The sequence below is a fragment of the Lichenostomus cassidix genome, chromosome Z, assembly GCF_008360975.1.
Source record: "Lichenostomus cassidix isolate B80296 chromosome Z, HeHo_3.0, whole genome shotgun sequence".
NCBI classification, from domain to species: domain Eukaryota; kingdom Metazoa; phylum Chordata; class Aves; order Passeriformes; family Meliphagidae; genus Lichenostomus; species Lichenostomus cassidix.
The window spans coordinates 24,100,415-24,119,648 of NC_139511.1; the positions used below are offsets into that span (position 1 = coordinate 24,100,415).

The 19,234-nt window shown below is 40.5% G+C and overlaps 1 protein-coding gene across 1 annotated transcript in view; it reads right to left on the bottom strand.

The window, feature by feature from the left end:
• Nucleotides 1-19,234, bottom strand: part of LPAR1 (lysophosphatidic acid receptor 1) — a 75,684-nt gene that overhangs the window by 25,035 nt on the left and 31,415 nt on the right. Inside the window, exon 3 of the mRNA XM_085043574.1 lies at nucleotides 11,596-12,343. Coding sequence (XP_084899700.1) covers nucleotides 11,596-12,343 — 748 coding nt within the window. The remainder of the gene's footprint in view (nucleotides 1-11,595; nucleotides 12,344-19,234) is intronic.

The following is a 19,234-nucleotide window of genomic DNA, read 5'->3' on the forward strand; positions in this document are numbered from 1 at the left end:
TGGCTTTACCCATACCTCTCCCCCTGCTTGGTAGGGCAAAGGCCAGTGTACCTGAAAGCCTTCTGCTTAGTAGCAACACTAGCCATGGTGAGTGCAGCACTCAGGTATTTGATGGGTGAGTCAGCTGAAAGTTCATCTAAAGAATGCTACATTACTTATTTCAAGCTAAGTACTTTGCTTTGTTTGTTTATTTAAACTGATCACTCCTCCCCCTAGACTGAACCAAGCCAAGCTTTCCGGCTGGAAAGACAGAAACCCACAGAACTCATTTTGTGGAGAACTCTGGCTAAATAGGCAAGGATCAGATGCAGATCCCCCCCAATGAAGGGCCGTTTTCAGTTCCCGTGGTGAAGCTACAGCATACTCTGATATAACTCTCTGTGTGCTGAAGGAGGGTAAGTACAAAATGCAGCTGGAAGGCCAAGTGTGTTCACAAGGCTGATTATCAAGCAGCAAGCAATGATCCCTCAGCACCCAGCACCCTCAGAGCTATGTCCCACAACATTGCATCTATCCAGTTTTCAATTTTAGTATGTTTGAAAGATGGAAGTGGCAGCCATTCTACAAATACACAACAGTTTTACACAATGTTTTTTACTTGAACTATAATCAGCTTTTGCTTAGAAAATTAATATCTAAATTACTCCTTGTACTTCTCTAGAAAAGTAAAAAATGAGCACCTTAAAGCAACTTAAAACAAGGGAAGATGAGAGTTATCAATGCCATATGTCAGAACAAGTTCCTTCTGAGGTTATATCAATACCAGAAGATGGGAAACAGCTCCCTCAAAACTGCTTTCAGAAGAACAAGGAAGGTACTGAGTCCAGGGGAGCTTGGCAGCTTTTCCTCCTTTTAACAGCTAAGTTCCCTCCCTTTTCTTTGGGACATGACTTCTTTCATGGAGGAAGATATTTCAAAAATCTTAAGTGTTCTCGCATATCTATGGTTATATTAACAAACTTGTAATCAGATACCAAGTACTTTATTAAAACAGAAAGACCCAAGCAGAAAGCTCTTACTCAAACACAAAAAAATGCAACAGAATTTCTCTCTCTCTCTCTCCTCTCAAACATGTCTCAACCTTTTTTCTTTCCAGTAACCTCCTGGGTTTTTAACGCTACTGTCAAGGAATTATTACTTCAACCTTTGCAGCCCACAGAGGCTGCTCTCCTAACAGCAGCAGATGGCCACCCCATGGCAGATACGTCTGGGGCAGTTTTACAGACCAAGTACTCACTTTCCCAGTTGCAAAACTTAAGATCACCCTATCCACAAACTTCAAATACTCATCACTGTGTGCCCAAATACCTCCTGTTTGCTGGTGGGTCTGGAAATCAAGGATTTTCACTTTGAGCAATTCCCCTTGCTCCAGAACATCATTAAATAATGTAGAGTGATGGAAAACACCAGAGCTTGGAAATGAAATGTCTCAGATTTATAAATGATGTCATAGCTTCTGAAGTCTCATGACCTTCCATAAAAGCTCTGAGCCCTTGCTGTTCTCTGGCCATTGATGGGAAAGGGTATGTGTGCACTAGTGGACCTGCCACATTACACAAGCAGCACACTTGGACATAACATCAGCATTTCTCCATGTGGATACAGGAAAATGAACTTCAGAGACTTTTTTCCTACGCTGAGGTAAGTAAAAGTGTGACACAGAGTTTTCCCAGATGAGAACTGCAGTAAGAATGGGGATCTTCTGCTGCTGTTGTTGCTTCCCGCTTTAAAGGAGGGTATCAAGTGTGTGGGAGAGAGAAACTTATGCAGCTGGAAGGCCAAGTGTGTTCAAAAGGCTGAGTATCAGGCAGCAAACCTGATAAGGGTTGGGAAGAAAAGGGAAAAGAAAGAAAGAGAAAGTGAGAGAGTGAGAGAGAGTGAGAGAGAGAGAGAGAGAGAGAGAGAAAGAAAGAAAGAAAGAAAGAAAGAAAGCAAGCAAGCTGAAAATATCTTTGAAAGAAAAAAAGTAAAAGCAGTCTACCTGTGAGCTCAGTGACAGCATCCCCATGAGTATGAAACTCAAAAATAGGAAGCTGTTCTGCCAGCACCAGGAGAATGCAGAATCATATTTTTCTTTCACATCCAGATTTGAAACACATTTACTAAAAAAAAATGCACAAAGAAAGTCTTTTTTGTTGAACATTCTTTTCATGCTGAGGCTAGAAGGATGGAGGCATGGCTGCTATCTGAAAGCTATCATTCAGTGCTGACCATTTCCCACTGCACTGACTGGCTGCTGTAACTCAGATGTCTCAGCAAGTTATGCCATCAGCAATAACTCCGTGTTTTGATGCTAAGAGCCATAGTTTCATTGCAACTATAAAGGCAAAAATAATTTGATACTTAAAATTGTTATTCTTCTGTTCTCATGGGTTATCCCAGAAAAAACAAACAACCCAGAATACTTAATCGCACTTTTCATGTGCAATGAAGCAATTCAGAGGGAGCACCACAGCTTCTCTGGCACAAAACAGTCTGTTGTTGTCAGTGCTTTCCTCTGGTGGAAACAAACAATAGTTCAGTACTGCACTGAATGCAGTTTCACAATGAGACAAGTTAACAGCTGGCATTTTTGTTCACGTAACTTCTCAAGCTGAGGTCTAGCTGTAAGTTTGACTAAGCACTTGAGGGTTTTTTGCTGAAGCACAGGAAGGACAAATGGTATCACAAAGGTGAAAACAGAAGGGAGTGGCTGGACATCGGCCTCACCCCATACCTTGAGTCTGCAAATGCTTTGCTTTAAGAGTTTCCAAGGGTGTATCAGTTTTAGCTGAGGGGGCAAGAAATGTAATCTGGAAAGTCAGTGAATAACATAAGCAAAACGTTTAGAATCAAACTCCCCATGCTTTCAACAATGTGCTTTCTAGAGGACAAAAAGGTTATGTTGTGAGCAGCCATTTTGTAAAAGCGTTATTGTTGCCTCTTCTAAAGAAAGGATAGGCTCCCATCTTCTCTTCCAAAAAATTAAAAATTCAAAATACTCAAATTTTGAGAGATCAGTAGGACTTGGTCACATGCTGGCATTTTACAGTAAGCCTTCTTGTATGTGCTGATTTTCAAAATTTCTTCTTGGCAACAATTTCTGCCCTGGGTATTTAGCAAAGTTTACCAAGGCCTTTGTTTTAGAGCACATGTTTCACAAAATGTTCCACTGTTTTGGAGAAGCCCAGGTTGATGAGTGTTCACTTGTGGATGTAGCCATGCTGAGTGGAGTCTGATCTCAGAGCAAGAGAAGTTACCAATTAATTTTGATTTGGTATGGATTTTCAGTAAGCAAATATCACTCCTTAGTCAGCATTTTATTATTTTACCTGGATCCAAGTGAAAATCTTGGATTCTATTTTTCAAGGCCAAAGTGTGATTTTCAAACCCTATTATTAAATTAAAGGAAAATAAAAATCAATTCTCAAGGCCTGTTGAGGAATATACGTACTTTTGCCACTGCAATTCATTTTTAAAAGCTTCTTGGAAAAAAGACAAAACCTATGCAAGCAATTAGAACTAATTTTTTTAATAGTTTTTTAATCAAAACGTGAACACAAGTGCAAGAACTACTTAAGGTTTACCTTTTCCTGGCTGTTCTTAGAAAAATGAGGAGAGCTTTCATCTGCCCTTTAAATTTATTTTTTCTCTGAAAAGGTAATAAATTATACTGAAGTCGGGGAAAATACTTTTATTAAGCAAGGCCTCATTTTCACCATACTTAAAGGACTATATTTACTAGAGAAAATTTTCCCTCTCAAAAATAAAATAAAACCACATTCCTGTCTTGGGAAATGAGGGAAGTTCCTCAAAATGCATTTTCAAAGGATCCTAAATGAAAAGAAATAATTCTTATTCTTAACTGAAGGGGGAAAGAAGAGGAAAACTTCCAAAGGGATTCCCCAGGGTGAAGCATTGAATGCCACAGGGATACCTGGAACACTTTAGAGAAAAGACAGTTAACAAGGATGTATCAGCTTTAGCTGTGGATGCAATAAAATAAGTTGAGAGAGTCAGTGGAGAAATTAAGCAAAATAGATAGAGTGAGCCTCCCTACACACCCAACCATGCTCTGGGTTCAGAGAGACTTGCCTGGATACAAGGCACCAATAACTTCTGCTTCATCAAGTGGAGCTTGCACAGGCTTGATTTGGAACAGAAATCTACTTATGAAGTTTATCACACAAACAAACTGACCACAGTGTAATTTCCAGATGCTGTGCTTCCTTATTCTTTCTCCTTTCAGTATCCTCGACAGCCAACCAGTAACAGGAAGAGATTTGGTTTGGGACTACTAGAAAAATTCTAGTTTTCTAGAAAAATTCATTTGCAGGACTATAAATGACCATAAAAATGATCAGGGACTGAGATTTTGAGACAGAGCACACATAGTACTGCTTTTACTAGCAGCACAAAATGTATCAAGCAATCAAGCAACATCCTACGAAGACTGTTAAAGTTAAAACACACTATAATCACTGCATAATTATGTACATATTGTACATAGATCCTTGGCAAGTTCTCACGCCTCCATTATTTTAACTGAAAGAAGAAACTGATTTTTAATAATTCATTGTGAAAATTTGTCTTCCTGATAGAAAAAAGTGCTAGACCTGTCTAATATAGTGATCAAGCAGTATTTATGAAGAAAATAAGAATACAGACATTTACAAACATAAATATATTAATACACTTGTTATGAATCACTGACTAAAGTCAAATTTCTTGTTATTAAATCTGAATGATTTCACAATGAAACCTTCTAAAAAATATACGCAATAATATGAAGACTTTAATTCCCTTTCACCTACTTGCAAGCTAAAAGTACACTGTTACTTAAGTCAATACCAAAATGTCATTAAGATGGACAGGGGAAATGAAAAAACTCAACAACTAAACAAAAAAGATAATACATAATACACCATAAGTAGAAATGGCAAGGCCTGGAAACCATTGACCCCCTAAACTGCATGATTTTTTCTGCAAGAGAGCTTTTAATGAGCAATCAGAACTACTCCTAAGGCCTTCCAAGAAGAGAGAAGAGAGAAGAGAAAGAAATCCAAGTAATCAAAAATCCTATAGCATAGGTAACATGTGCTATATATTAAAAAATAATTTTAATCAAGATTTCACTTTTTCGTGCAAATATTTGATGATACAGCTTGAAAGTACTGCTGTCACACTGAAACTCTAAAAGCATTTATTACAAACCTTCCTTCTCCATACAATGTAATAAGAATTTATGCTACAAACTCTACGAGCTCTCCAGATACACAACAGTCATCAGCAACAATTTCCCAGTTTACTCGACTATAGGGTTAAATTCACAGTTTATGCACTTTTAAAATATACTTATCTAAAAACACTGGGGCTGAACATAACTGCACCCTGTGTACAGAACAGAAAGTCATTGATGCTCAGACTTGTACTGCCCACACCAGTTCCAGGGTTTATTGCCCTGTTTTTCCGTCAGGACTAAATCAATACACAAGTGACATTTCTGTGATGCAGGGGTCAGGCAGGGTTGGTGACTCTGAACTGACCACAGGGTAACACGGTATTTATGGCTTCACACTGCACCACTTCCAGAGAAGAAGCTGTGAAAAATGCTGCTCTCATCTGAACTCCAGCCTGATCCTACTGCCCAGCCCAGCTCTCTAAGGAATATGCAATTACAAGGAAAAGTGCCTGACTGGATGCTGCTCTTCTCCCCAAGGGGCCACTGCTACCTGGTGGAAGGACATTCCCAAGCTAAGACAACATCCTCAATTTCAGTAATCTCAGGAAAAGTGCTGCTCTAGAGCTCATCTCTCTCAACACCAGCAGGAGTCCTCAAGGAGGAGGTAAATAGGTGTAGTTGTCATCTTACATCACTGGGCTCAGAGTTATACCCTGGCTTCTACAAAATATCCTCTTAGAAGCTGCATTGTGCTATGAGGGCTGATGCTTGCTTTGGCCCACTGGTATAATGTTCCATGGGCAGGCAAGGTCTGTCAAAGTTTGAGTGATACCATAACGAAGCTCTGTCGAGACAAGATCATCTTCATCTCAGTCCGGGACCACATTCTTGGTAGCTGGTGGAATATATTTCATATTGTTCAAACCTTAAGGCCAACAAAGATAAGCCATTCCAGCTAATTACCTGACACTCCATGAGGAGTATGGAAATAAAGACTCGCCTCTGTCAAGCTACTATGTGCTGTCAATCAGGTTGTAGCATTATTTCACAGTCTGTTTATTTTGTACTGATAATCAAGTGCTTTTACTGCATGGGAGGAGAAAGGGAGTAAAGATACAGACTGCATGTCAAAACAACTACTCAGAAAGGTTAAAGTTATCAATAATGCACTTTATTTGCTTCAACTGCATAGCTACAGCTTATGTGACCTCTCGTGCATCAACAGTTATTTGCTGCTTTCCAACCTCATTTGGTACCTAGATGTGAAAGAAAAGCTACAAAATACAAAAATAAGTCTCATGCAATTTGTAACTGCAGAGAGAGGGCAAGAAGAAAGCTGTTGCTGAGCAATTCTACCCTTCCAGATGTTTATACTGAACTTCCAGATGTTTTTTCTTGCATTTATTTCTTTGTTATAATAAGTAAAGGACTGTCTTCAAACACAGTGAGACTCATTTGAATCAAAACAGTTTATACAAAAAGAATCTTCACCATTTTTGCCTGTGCCCACATTAGTTTCCCAGTCTTACAGAGTAAACCACATTCCTGCAAACAAAGTGGACAATTCTACAGGCAGGAAAGTCCTAAGTGTCTTTTTTACTTCCCAGGAACATAAAGGGTAAACATTTATGAATTCATTGTTTGGTCTCCCTACATCCTGGGGGCTAGCTCTGGTGCTTGGCTCAACAGGCATGCCTAATTTTGGCCAAAAAATATTGAGAACTCACCCAACATAGAAGGCTAATCATCAGGATTATTAAAATACACATAAGAAGGGTTGTTGGCTTATTTAAAATTCAGTTATAATCCCTCAGTATCACAATCTCACCGTCTAAATTCTAAATAGAGAGGAATGCCCAAAGATGCATATGGAGGTATATGGCAGAGTTATCCACACTGTAAAAACTAGAGGTGACAAGTTAGGATAGATATTTAATCAGCATTTAGGCATGTGAAAAACAGGCTAACTGTCCAACAGTAACATTCTAAGCCAGTAGCTCTCTACAAATGCAGGTTTGCACCTGAAAACACCTGAAAGACCCTAGCCTTTCATGACTGATTCCAGGCCAAGGAGCTAGTTTATCCAGGCCTGAGCTCTGAAATCCTTCATGTGGTGCCTTCACTGCTTCTTAAAACAATAGTTAGATATTGTCATCCATTTTTGGGCCAAACCTACAACTGGCCCAGATAAATGCTTTCAGAGTCTAACTCTGATCCCCACCAGAAAAACAGTTTAGCTTTGTCTTTAAATGTAACATGAGAAAAAGTGGAGAACAGAAGAGAGGATGCCAAGTTTTAGCTGATGTATCTGCTCAGTTTCTGCCTGTTCCCTGATTGCTCATTTAAAGGGAACACATGGTGGTGGTGAAAGGCAAAGTGTCATTGAGCTGCAAGCCAAACCAGACATGATTTTATGGCTATGTGCAGTACACAGATCAGTCTTTTCTCAGTTCCAATGCAAAGGAAAGGCATGGTTTAGAGAAAAAGCTGTATGTTCCTTGTTACTTTTGAAAGATTTCTAAAGCAGCTTTGTTAAAAGAAAAAAGGGCTCAGCTATGAAATCACTTCCTTCTGTTTAAACTATTTTACTCAAGCAAAAAAACAACAAGAGGGCATGAAAAAAAAAAAAATCTGTTCTCTGCTTTTGACTTGTTCCTAGGATTCAGCAACCCACCCGCTCTGTGGGATGACGCAGTGTGCCAGATCCCGACCGCTCCAGTCAGTGCGTCAAGCGGCCATAGCCCTTCCCACACAATCACCCTCTTGTCAGAGGCAGCTGGCACCCTCCCCGCACATGCTGACAGCATCTCTGCCTGGAGGACTGCACCCCTTTGGGGCTGCTCTTCTCCTCCTGGAGCAAGGCAGCAAGGCACGAGGAGGGCAGGCCGTGTTAGGCAGCTAACAAACAAGAAGCGTTTGTGTTATTCCCTCCACCTCCTGCCCCCAAAGCATAGCGAGAATGCGGACAGGGTAAAAGATGCTCTTCTCCTTGAGGCAGCAGCATGGCTTTGCCTGGGAGCACAGCCAGCAGGACAACTCCAGGACACCCGTTTATGGAAGTTTAAAAGTCAAATGAACAGTTCATTGCTGCCCAATTCACAATGGGGTTCCTTACGGCTGAGCAGCATTTTAACAAAGATTCTAAGATGAGGAATGGTTTGCCTCCCTCTGCCAATGCTCACAGGTTTACCCAGACTCCCAGTCCTGTTTTCCCTTGGATCCCAGGGCACCCTCCCTCTCCTCCAAAATGAATTGTCTTCTCCTGTGTAAAGCAGCCTGACACAAACCAGCTCCCTTCCCCACTCAATATGGGATAGGAGAGGGGGGAGAGGGATCTTCAGAATAAACTGCTTTCTTTCCCATCTTCACCTCCTGCAAAAAGTTGGTTTCTGCCTCAAACCAATGTCTCAAGTAATGTATTATTACTCCAATCTGCACCATTAAAAACAGGCAGGGGTTCTTTTCCTCCATATTATTGAGGTTCACTGATGTAGAAACAGCCAGATCACATGAGAGAAATGTTCGGCAAATTGCTCCATGCAGCCTAAGACACTCACCTTTCCCACCCTTTCCAAAGCTCCACTAGATAAACTTGCAGCACTAACTTTTCAAGAAGGCATTCAGGAAGTATGACTCCATAAATTAAATCTTCTGCTTGTGAAAACTTTAAGCCAGACTTACAAGTAGATTGCAAACAGTGACAGAGCACCAGCACACCTGCCTAACCGACATGGTGATCACACCATTTGCTTGAGAGATATCTGGTGATATCTGGTGATATCTGAGATGCCCAGACGTGCTTTGAAGTGATGCGTAGCTTTTCTTCTTCAGAACCACGAAACAATCCTCCACTGAAGTGCAAATTCAGCAATATGTGATGGCACTCGCCCTCTGATGGCAACTAATGAACATTCCTCATGGTGCACCTAGCAGTCTGGTAACACCTTGATGCACAAACATTTAACTCTCCAGAAGTCTTTGTGGTTATCCCAGAGCCTTGGCTTCAGTCTGTTTTTTATTTATTTCTTTCTTAAATTGAAAGACTTTACATAACAAACTCCCAGCTGTTTCCCAACCACCTTTATCTTCCAACTGTGCCTCACAGGTGGCAAGGAGGTGAAAGTATTCCTGCTTCTTTACAATATGGCCCCATGACTGACCTCCTCTAGCCTTGCTCTAGAAACCACACTGCTTAGGAAAAACCCCAATTGAACCAAAACCCAAACCCTTTGCCAATTAATACCAAGGTGAGAGCTGCAAAAAGGAGGAAGAGTGTCACAACCTACAAGTGCCTTTGTTTCCCTCAAACAGATTTATTAAGATAATAAGTTCTTGCTTTCTGTAAGTGGTATTTTATACAGATTAAAAGAGGTGCTAAAGTGGAGTGTGTGCAAAACACTGAATGAAGTAACAAGAATTAAGGTCCTGTTTGAATTTTGAAGAAAGCTTCAACATGTGCTACCTGCAGTCCTGAAAAATCTGACCTTAATGAGGAATCAGAGCTATTACTGAACTACATCTCCAGCTAAACTGAAGTCACCTTCAGTTTAGCTAATGTCCCTTAACCCCTGGAGCTGTTTCACTCTTTCTAGAACAATACCTGAAAAAATTATACTTATTAGGGGAAGAGAAGTGTCACTTTATGTTCCTTGTACACCACTACTGCTGTGGCCACAGTGGGTGGCCTGTACATGTTCCCTCTGACCTCTTCTCATGTCAGGACAGTGTAGTCACCACCTACCCTTCCTGCTACATGTGTACCTCTGGTCCTACCCATGCTTGGGATAAGCTGACATTTGCTATTTACTCAATGACTTTTATTGCTACAACTCCACATTGCATTGGTGTAAATACTGACTATTTGCTATCCACTTTTTTTTGGGTTGTTGTTTTTAGTTTTTTTGCTTTTGTATTTTTTTTAAGTCTGAGCCAGTCTTTCATCTCATAGGAAATACTACACTGCTGTATGAACAGTGATTCTTCAGGAGGGAAAACAGGAAAGTGTTTCCTAAAAGAGGACTGAAAAACCTGAATTTTCCTTATATTTTTAATCATCTTGCTTTCTGCCATGGGAATCATGGAGGTGGGAAGGGACAGACCTCTGAACCACCAGGAAGTCAGGGGAGGTTTTACCAACTGCTACAGTCTCCCTCACAAAACTCATAGAGAATCTTTCCCTGAAGACAAAAACAGGGCATGGAAGAATAAGCCTTATCAATGGTTTAATGGGTTAGTTAGCCACACAATTCATGTTCTGGTTAAAAAGCTAATCACTAGGTCAGAGTACAACATGTAAATTCTTAAACTAACAAGTGAGTTGACACAGTGACTCACACGGAATCTCTGCACCTATTCTGCCACATTTGTGATAGAAAGCACAAGTCACAGCACAAACCTGTGGGAATCATAATGTCAAGGAGAGAAATGGGGCTAAGTTTTGGGCTTTGTAGACTGCATAACAATTGCATTTATGGACTATTAGGGCAACCATCTGATACAACAGGGCAGTGTGATTCCTAGAGACCCATGTACTGTATTGGAAGACCTAATAGGTGAGATCACATGTTAGGACAAGGAAACCGTCTGCACCATCCTTGCTGCCTTCAGCTCACTATCATCTGCAGCAACAAAGAACAGAGCAAACTGCAAAGAAGATCACCAGGGAATGCTACTCAGCATTCAGGTTGTGCTTCTGCATGAGCAAGCTGGGAGCCCCAGACAAAATCCAAGTAAAACTACTCACAAAATGAAAAGAACCACCTGAATCCACAATGTGTTATGGTGTTTTTCTCACATTTCCCTGTTTTCCAAGCTCTGAAACTTAGGCATCTCCTGAGCAGAGTGCTGAAGCACCAGAATCTTATTTGTTGCTTTCCTGTGTTAGCAAATGGTCAGATACTGATACGTGCCAAACACTATAGGATTGAGTACATGCAGCCCTGCTCAACACACAATTGTTTCATGAATAGCCTGTAATCCTTCATTGTTCTTCATATATTGGAATTTTGCATGAATACACACAACACCTTTCGGGTGGCAAAAAGGAGACAACAGGTACTTCAGCGGAATATTGAGCTTTCCCTGTACTGTTTTAAGTTTAAAGCCATTCGGCATCTTCAAAGGCAAAAGGGCAAACACTGCATACAATAGGCTGCTGCAAAAGGTTTTAAACATGCCTTGCTGCAAAAAACCACATTACATCTGGATTTTCACCAGTTACAAGGCTGAGTAACCAAGTTTGTTCCATCAACTTCGATAAATAAGCCTGATAGCCCCTAGTGGTCACAGTAGTGAACTCTGGGGGTTCTCACTGTCTGCACCTCTTCCAGTGTCTTCCAAATGCTGCTGATCCCCCAGGAGCTGACCATGCATTACTGACATCACCTGATAAGGAACAGAGTGGGGAGAACAGGGTGGGCAAAGTAAGCACTTACCAAGCACAATGACCACAGTCTTCAGGAGGCTCATCATGGTGTCACGATTCCTGCGGGGTCCAGAACTGTGTCTGGACATTCTCATAGTCCTTTGGCGAACATACCCAAAGATGTGAGCATATAGGACCACCATAACCACAAAAGTGACCAGGTTGAAAATAGCCCAGAAGACCAGGTAGGAGTCACTATAGAGCGGTGCCATGTTGGAGCAGTGAGTGATATCACAAATACAGTTCCATCCAACACTTGGTATGGCACCCATGACGATGGCCATAGTCCAGATAACAACAATTACGACGACCACTCGGCGGTTGCTCATCCGCGTATGTAGCTGCATCCGGAAAACTGTAATGTGCCGCTCAATAGCAATGGCCAACAAATTGGCTACAGAGGCTGTCAGACTGGTGTCAATGAGACCCTGACGGAGAAGCCAGGTGCTTACAGTCAGTCTTCTAGTGTTGGGTCCTGTGTTGAACATTAAGTAAAAGTAGGCCAGCCCTGCAAAAAAGTCTGCAGCAGCTAAGTTGGCCATTAAGTAATAAATAGGAAAGTGGAATCGACGGTTGACATAAATAGCCACCATAACCAAGAGGTTGGCCAGCATTATGAAGATGCAGACGGTAATCCCCAGTCCCATTACAAGCTTGCTGACAGTGTTCCATTCAGTGGCTAGATATTTTCCACTTCGGTTATAAAAGAAGGCAATGGTTTCATTGTAGTAGCACTGTGGTTCGCTCATGGCTGTGGACTGAAAGAACAGGGGAAAAAAAGAGAGAGAAAAAAAAAGAATGACATCAGAACTGAAAACATATGATTGCCTCCATGGATGAGACATGCACAAAGAGTGGGGAGGGGGACAGGAAAGGAACACGCTTCAGAACAAATTTATTTTTTCAGACCAAATGGCATTCCACAACTCACAAACAATTGCTTTGAGGAATCTAGTAACAGCAACCAGAGTAGAACCAACCAGAAATGGTTCCATCTGCTCTGGGAGCCAGCATGATTTCTGATGTAGTTGTAAATTGCATGGAAAATGAGCTCCTGGCCAAGTAGACCTGCTGAAAGATTCAGTTAAGGAAAGGCATGCAATTCATAATTAAGAAAAGTTAACTCTGCTACAGACATCTTATTTATGTTATTGGTGCATAAAACTGTTGTTTGACTCTAGTGGAAGAATAGCCCTTCAAAAAGGAGGAAATGTTTACTATGTTTCCAAGCAGATTTTTGTTTTCCATCACGGCTATTCCTTCTTGCCCTGTCTTAAAAAGTGGGAAGAATACCTTATACAAAGATTGTCAGTATGCTCTGAGCCTGTCAATTACCAGGCGTGGTTTGTCCACAATGCATGAAGTGCTTTTATGAACAATAAAAGAAGCATGACATAGCATTTCTATGAGCATCAGCCACATTTCTAGAGAGGGTTTGAAATACACAATGCCTTTAAATATAACTCACCAGAACTGACTTATTCCAAATTGAAATAGTGAGCCAAAAAAAAAGAAAAGTAATATGTGGCTTTACTAGTGTTAAAAGCATCCAACCTTATTTCCTGAATTAAATATTGTTATAGCTGTGTCAGGGAACACATGATTAATTTTCCTTGTGGAGTACTCTGCTGAGAACATCTAGGGGTGCAACAAACAAGCCCATACTCCAGCAGAATGTGGAAGTTTTGAATAAAACTGTTGGCTCATAAGAAAATGCTTAGTGAGTTTCCTTTCTCAGTTCCACTCAATTACTCAAGGCGCAATTCCCAAAAGACAAACCTTAGGAAAAGGAATCTCTCTGAATAACTTCCTGATTCCTTGTTTAGCATGGGTAAACAACAAGGATGTAAAAATAATAATTAAAAAATACTCAAACCAAGAATCACATGTCAAAAAGGTCTCTTCCTACAAGACACTCAGGAGACCTGCCTTTGCCTCTCTGCTTTTATGGCTCTGGAACACTATCAACTAAACTTGAATTTTTACAAAAACAGATTCAGTTTTAGCAAATGCAGGTAATAAGCCCATTCAAAGTACAGATCAACAACATTAAAATATAAGAATTTCTTCCCATTAAAACATACAAACTAAACCATATATTTTGGACAGCTCCAGTTACTCTGCAGGAAGTGCTACAGCTAAACGTCTTGTTGAAAGCAAAAATGTACAGAATTGGAAAAGAGAATTAGTAATTCAACTCAAGTGAAAATAGTATCTGATAAAGATCTCCTCAGAATTACCCAAAGCTATTTCCGTTTCTTTTCATTTCTACGTTTTTTCAATGCAATTAAGCCAACTTCAATAAAGCAATATACCAAACTTCACACATATATCCCAAATGCACTACATTTAAATTTATGCTAAAGAAAAAGGTCTTTATAAAAAGATTTTACCTCCAGCCTAAACATTGATCAGAAACATTTGCAGGCCCAGGATAATAAAAAGTTAGCGTAAATAGTATTTCTCAGCACAGTGAGTATAATACTTTTATTGTTCCTCTAGGATACATCAGCTCTTAGGGTTGAAGCCTTTTAGCCTTAATTATTCAAGAAATTTTTGAAGTTCCTATGGAGGACCTCTCTGCAGCATATAAAAAAAAAATATTTATAAGGGATATTTAACAAAAGGAGGCCTCGCCACAAGACATCTGGCTTTAATTCTTCGGTTAAAACCTTGTAGTAATAACAGGTCAAGTATAAGAACCCTTGAGGGAGGGAGGAAGTCATACGAATGAATTAGTGGCCCTTACAAAAGCTTGCCAAAATCTGAATTAATTAGGCAATGCATTGGGTTTTTAGCCTCTGTAGCAATATCTGGATGCAGGATCTAGTAGATATCTGTGATCTTTAATAAATTATCTATGCCTATGTATTTGTCAATTTATTTTTTTCTTTCAGATGTCTGCTGCCCATGTGTCATGATACCTGTTCCACTCCTGCTTCTGTGGAAAGAGGCCTGCTACATCTGGAAAAAACATATCTTTTCATAATTCAGAAATTTAAAATGTGGCAGTTATTATGCTTTTACTTTTTTTTCTTCTTTTTTTCTTTGTGCTTTTGTTTTGCATGTGGCCTTAAAATGCGAATTATTCCCTGAGTGTGTAACATTCTTCCCTACCTTTTAGTATGAAATTTGAAACAAAATATGACAAAAAATTTGACTTTTTCACAAAATGCCAAGCCAGGACTGAATGTATGTACACACATAAGAATATGTAAAATGTTACAGAGTCAGGCTTGCTCAATTTAAAAGCACGACATCACTTGAGCAATCTCAGAGAAGTTAGCGTGAGGCTCACTTGCTGCTTCTCTCATTTTGAAGACAGAAAAACAAAATGCTGTGTTCGTGTAAGGGATTTTGGAGAAGTTTTGGTTTTGAGGCATGCTAATCTAAAACCTGGGATCTCGTTTAAAAGTAATCTTTTCACCCCCCAAAGGGAAAGAAGAGAAGAAGACAAGATAGTTTGCTGGCAAAAGTTCAAACAGGGGACTTCAGATGATCAGCTTTCTCGGATGCCAGTGTATATCTTATAGGAAGGTTTTGACCTCCCAGGTCACAAACATAAAAATCCTAAGCATCATATTTAGCTGTGATGCTGACTGGAAAGGCTCAATCAGGAGAGAAATGCAATGCATCTCCCAGTAATGAAAGTGTTAACATACCACAAAGGCATGCAAGCAGGCAGACCCCATCCCCTCTCCTGCCCCTGCAGGAAAAGGGGCAGGGAAGTTTATATTTTAATTTCCTGAAGTTTCACTCAGTGTGTTTCACTGCCTGTGTAAGCCAGATGTGTGGTGCCCGGAGATTTACCTCATCCATTCAGTATATCTCAACAGAAGTTTAAAACAAACTGAGCTGCAAATTGCCCATGTTAACTAAACCTCTATGACACATCTGTGTAGAAGAAGAAAATGTTGAGTTATAAAGCAACAAGACAGATAAAGAAAAATGGGAGTAAAAGCAGGCTAAAAGCAAAGTCTTCTCTTACCATATGAAGCTGACTCAAGACACAGTGGTCTCAAATCAAAGAACAAGAAAATCACAAGTACATGGAATTAAATCTCTTAATATTATGAGACAAAGTTATAACCACAGCACAGTACAGACAGACCAGGAAATCTGGCACCAGAATTTAATAAACAACAGTCACTCTTCTTCAGCAATTAGTCATTCAACAGCCAGAACCTCACCTTGGCACTAGCCTTTTCAGGCAGTATTTGTCTGGTTGTCTCCTTTCCTCTGGTTATATAGGATCATACCACAGGGGTAGCAGTGGGAACACTGGGAAGAAGAACCTACGTAAGCTTTCCCACATTTTGTGCTTGGTTCCTCTTGCTTCTGCCCCACCTCTGCATCACAGCCAAAGGATAGGGTGAGGATTTGGACCCACAGCTGCTTGACCATAGGATGTCCTTGTGTGAGAAGCCCATTGCTATGTGCCTCTCCTGTGGAAGAGACCAGACTGGAGAGGACACTGTCTGCCTGGAGCAGGAAGGTGACAGGGGATCTCTGTCAGCTCCATGACAGGTGAGTGACAGCTCAGCTCGGGAGGCCTGTGTCACAGAAAGATGCTCAGCGTGGAAAACAAACATCAAAAAGTTTTCAAATACCACTGATTGATATTGACTAAACAAAGCATTGATTAGCACAAGGCGCCTGAGGGGAGAATGATCAGTTTACAAACCCCTCTGCAATCTCAGAGTTTGGAGAGTTCCTCAATCCATCTAACAAAAAAGGCAGGCCCCTCTCCCCACCCCCAGGATGCATGTGTGCATTTATTTCTTGCTGAGAGAAACAGCAGATCATTCTTCAAATACTAAGGTCTGACTTTTACAGCACTTTTCAAACTCGTAAGCCACAAAAATGAATCCATATCCAGGAAATCTCTTAAAAATACCTTAACCCTAAACTCCCCAAACACAGTCTGCTCTTCTCTTTTTTTGGTGAATTAATCTCGACATGCTGCTGTTTTCTTACCCAGAACACAGAGGGGACAAAAAGCAATTAATTTTTCTCATATTGGTGTGATAAACTAAGAATATAAAACCGTAATAACTGTCTTATATATTTACATTTAGTGCAGCAGTGAATGGAAATCAGTACCACTGCTTTCAGCTTAGGTAAACACTCTTAAGTTTACCAACATACCAGAAGGGGTCAAGCTGGAAAACTTTAGGGAACTGCCAACTTCAAAATCCCCAAAGAAGGGTATAAATTAAGAATATCTTTAAAATAAGGATAAGCAAATAAGTATAGGCATAATTGAATCAATATGTAAGTACTTCATCAACCCACAACTGCTAAACATGGGGTTTACAAAAGTAAAGTTGTAACAGATGAGAAAAAAATCCAATTTTCAAAAAGCTTTTCTCCATTACCTAATGAAAAACATAGACTGTTTTCCAAACTGCAGAACATGAAAGAAAAGCTTTAAAATAAAGAAGAAAAGAGGTGTTTCTGTTAAAGACAAAGGAGAAGTAAAATATCATAAAGTCACAAAGCGAGGGTCCTGATTTAAAGCCTTATGCACAGATATATTTTTCATCTGCACAATTAAAGTATGAAACCCTATCACCAACACAGAATGGCTCCTCCTCTTCCAAATTGCATCTCCCAAAGTAACCATTCAATGGACTTGAAGATAATCCTGTATAGTAAGACATGGTGGGTACGGAACAGAAGGTTACTTAATTTCACTAGACTCATTTCGCCCTTCACAAAGCTGACGAGCCAGGAGGAAATTAATCTCTCTGCAAGGGGATCCCTTTATTGCTATTACAACATACTAAAACATGTTACTGAAGGATCATGTGGCAACAGCTAGACCATCCAATAATTTTTAGGATGCTTTTGTAGCAAAATGTATTAGAGTCTCAGAGTCTACAGAGTCTCAGAGCTGCCTTATGTCCCATCCACTAGAAACAGAACTGAGAATTCCTCTGTATCCTACAGCTTATACCTGGAAAAGTAACTCAACATATCCAAAGAACAAAGAGACCCAGTCACCAGCAAGAGTATGAAAAGAGGCAATTTTCCTGTTGAAAGGTATAATTCAGAAGTGACATAGATCCCATTGATAACTATGATTATGACCTCCACAGGTTGGCTATAAAACTAGGGAGGTTGTTGACCTTCAGTAGAAGTTATTCACTCTTGAATACTACAAAAGCAAGTTCAAAAAAGCTTCCATGAGCTAAATAACAGAACGTGAGAGACCAGGAAGTCCAGCATACTATAAAACCACCTTTCTTTTGGAAGATGCCAAACTACCAGGTTAATTAGGAAGATGCTAACTATCAGGTCTGAAATACCTTGAACCCTACAGTTCTTGAGCATAGATAAATGAGAAGCCATGCAATGCCCTATTCAAACACAAGGACATTAGGGAACAGCAGTGATGGTCAGGAGCACACTGGGCTGGCCTAAGACAGTCCCTGATGGTTTCAAATTCTCCATTTTCTGCTGCAGCCCTGCACACCTTGCATCTGAATTTTCTTTCAATGCAAAATTTTGTTAGCAAAAGGGTGTTTAAGAAGCTAAAAGCTAGAAGAATTGGGAAAAAAACCCCAAAAAAACAGAGAGACAAAGAGTGAAGGTATCGGACCACAACTTAGCTGGCAATTCAGACACTGTTTTATTCTTGCTCCTTTTCCACAGATCCAGCATTTTTCAGATGAGCTGCATCCCTCACAAGTACTACCTAAATGTTAATATGAAGGTTTTCCAGTAGAGGAGGAAATGAAGACTTTTTGACTCAGGGCATAGTTCTACATCATCACACCCTCACTTACATTGCTAGAATGAGTTATATATGTTGATTACTAAGGACTTTTTTTTCCTCTGGCACCGCATTTCTGCTTTCCAAGCTCCTCTCAAAGGGAGATTCCCACTGTAATGTGTAGATATTTAAGAAAATAAAGTAACTGGCTGAGGCACGTGTAGAGCATATTGAGCCCAAATTGGGGACTTAAGCCCAAGTGTTGCATACAAAGTACAGAAGGAGGTCCTGCAAAGCTCTTAAAACTTCCTTCGGGGGTAGCTTTCATGACCAGCTGAGCTTCACAAACACTAGCCAAACATGGGCACAGGCTCAACACTTTGTGGCTTTGTGGGAGACACAGGAAGAAATTATATGCCACCATCTCACTTAGTGACTGAAATATTCCACCTCTTATGCCTCCAGAAAAAGTCTTTGCCATGTTGACTGGGCTGCTCCTCTATTTTGCCCAGTTCACTCCCCAGTTGCCCACCTGCCTTATCCTCAATCTGAACATCCTAAACAGGAACCCAACCTGCTGTGAGTCCTCAAATGCTGCTTTGAGGATGAGTACAGCGCAGGACAGATCTTTGCCAAAGACCCTCACCTTGGGAGGAGTTTCCTGCAGAGAGGAGCAGCAGCAGTGTCCTGTGCATGTAGTTCAGAAGCCAGAGCGGAAACAATTGGAGTGGAATAAAATCTGCATCTATTACATCCCAAATGTGTTTTCACGCAAAATGATTTACAACATGCATCCTTTAGGCCCTGTCAGGTGCTCAGTAAGCCAAGTTGGTAATTATTTATTGGCTACAACAGCTCAAAGACTGTGATTTTATGCTGAAAAAGTGCTGTGGTCCATTAGGGATGCTTCCACCTCCAGGGCACACCTCCC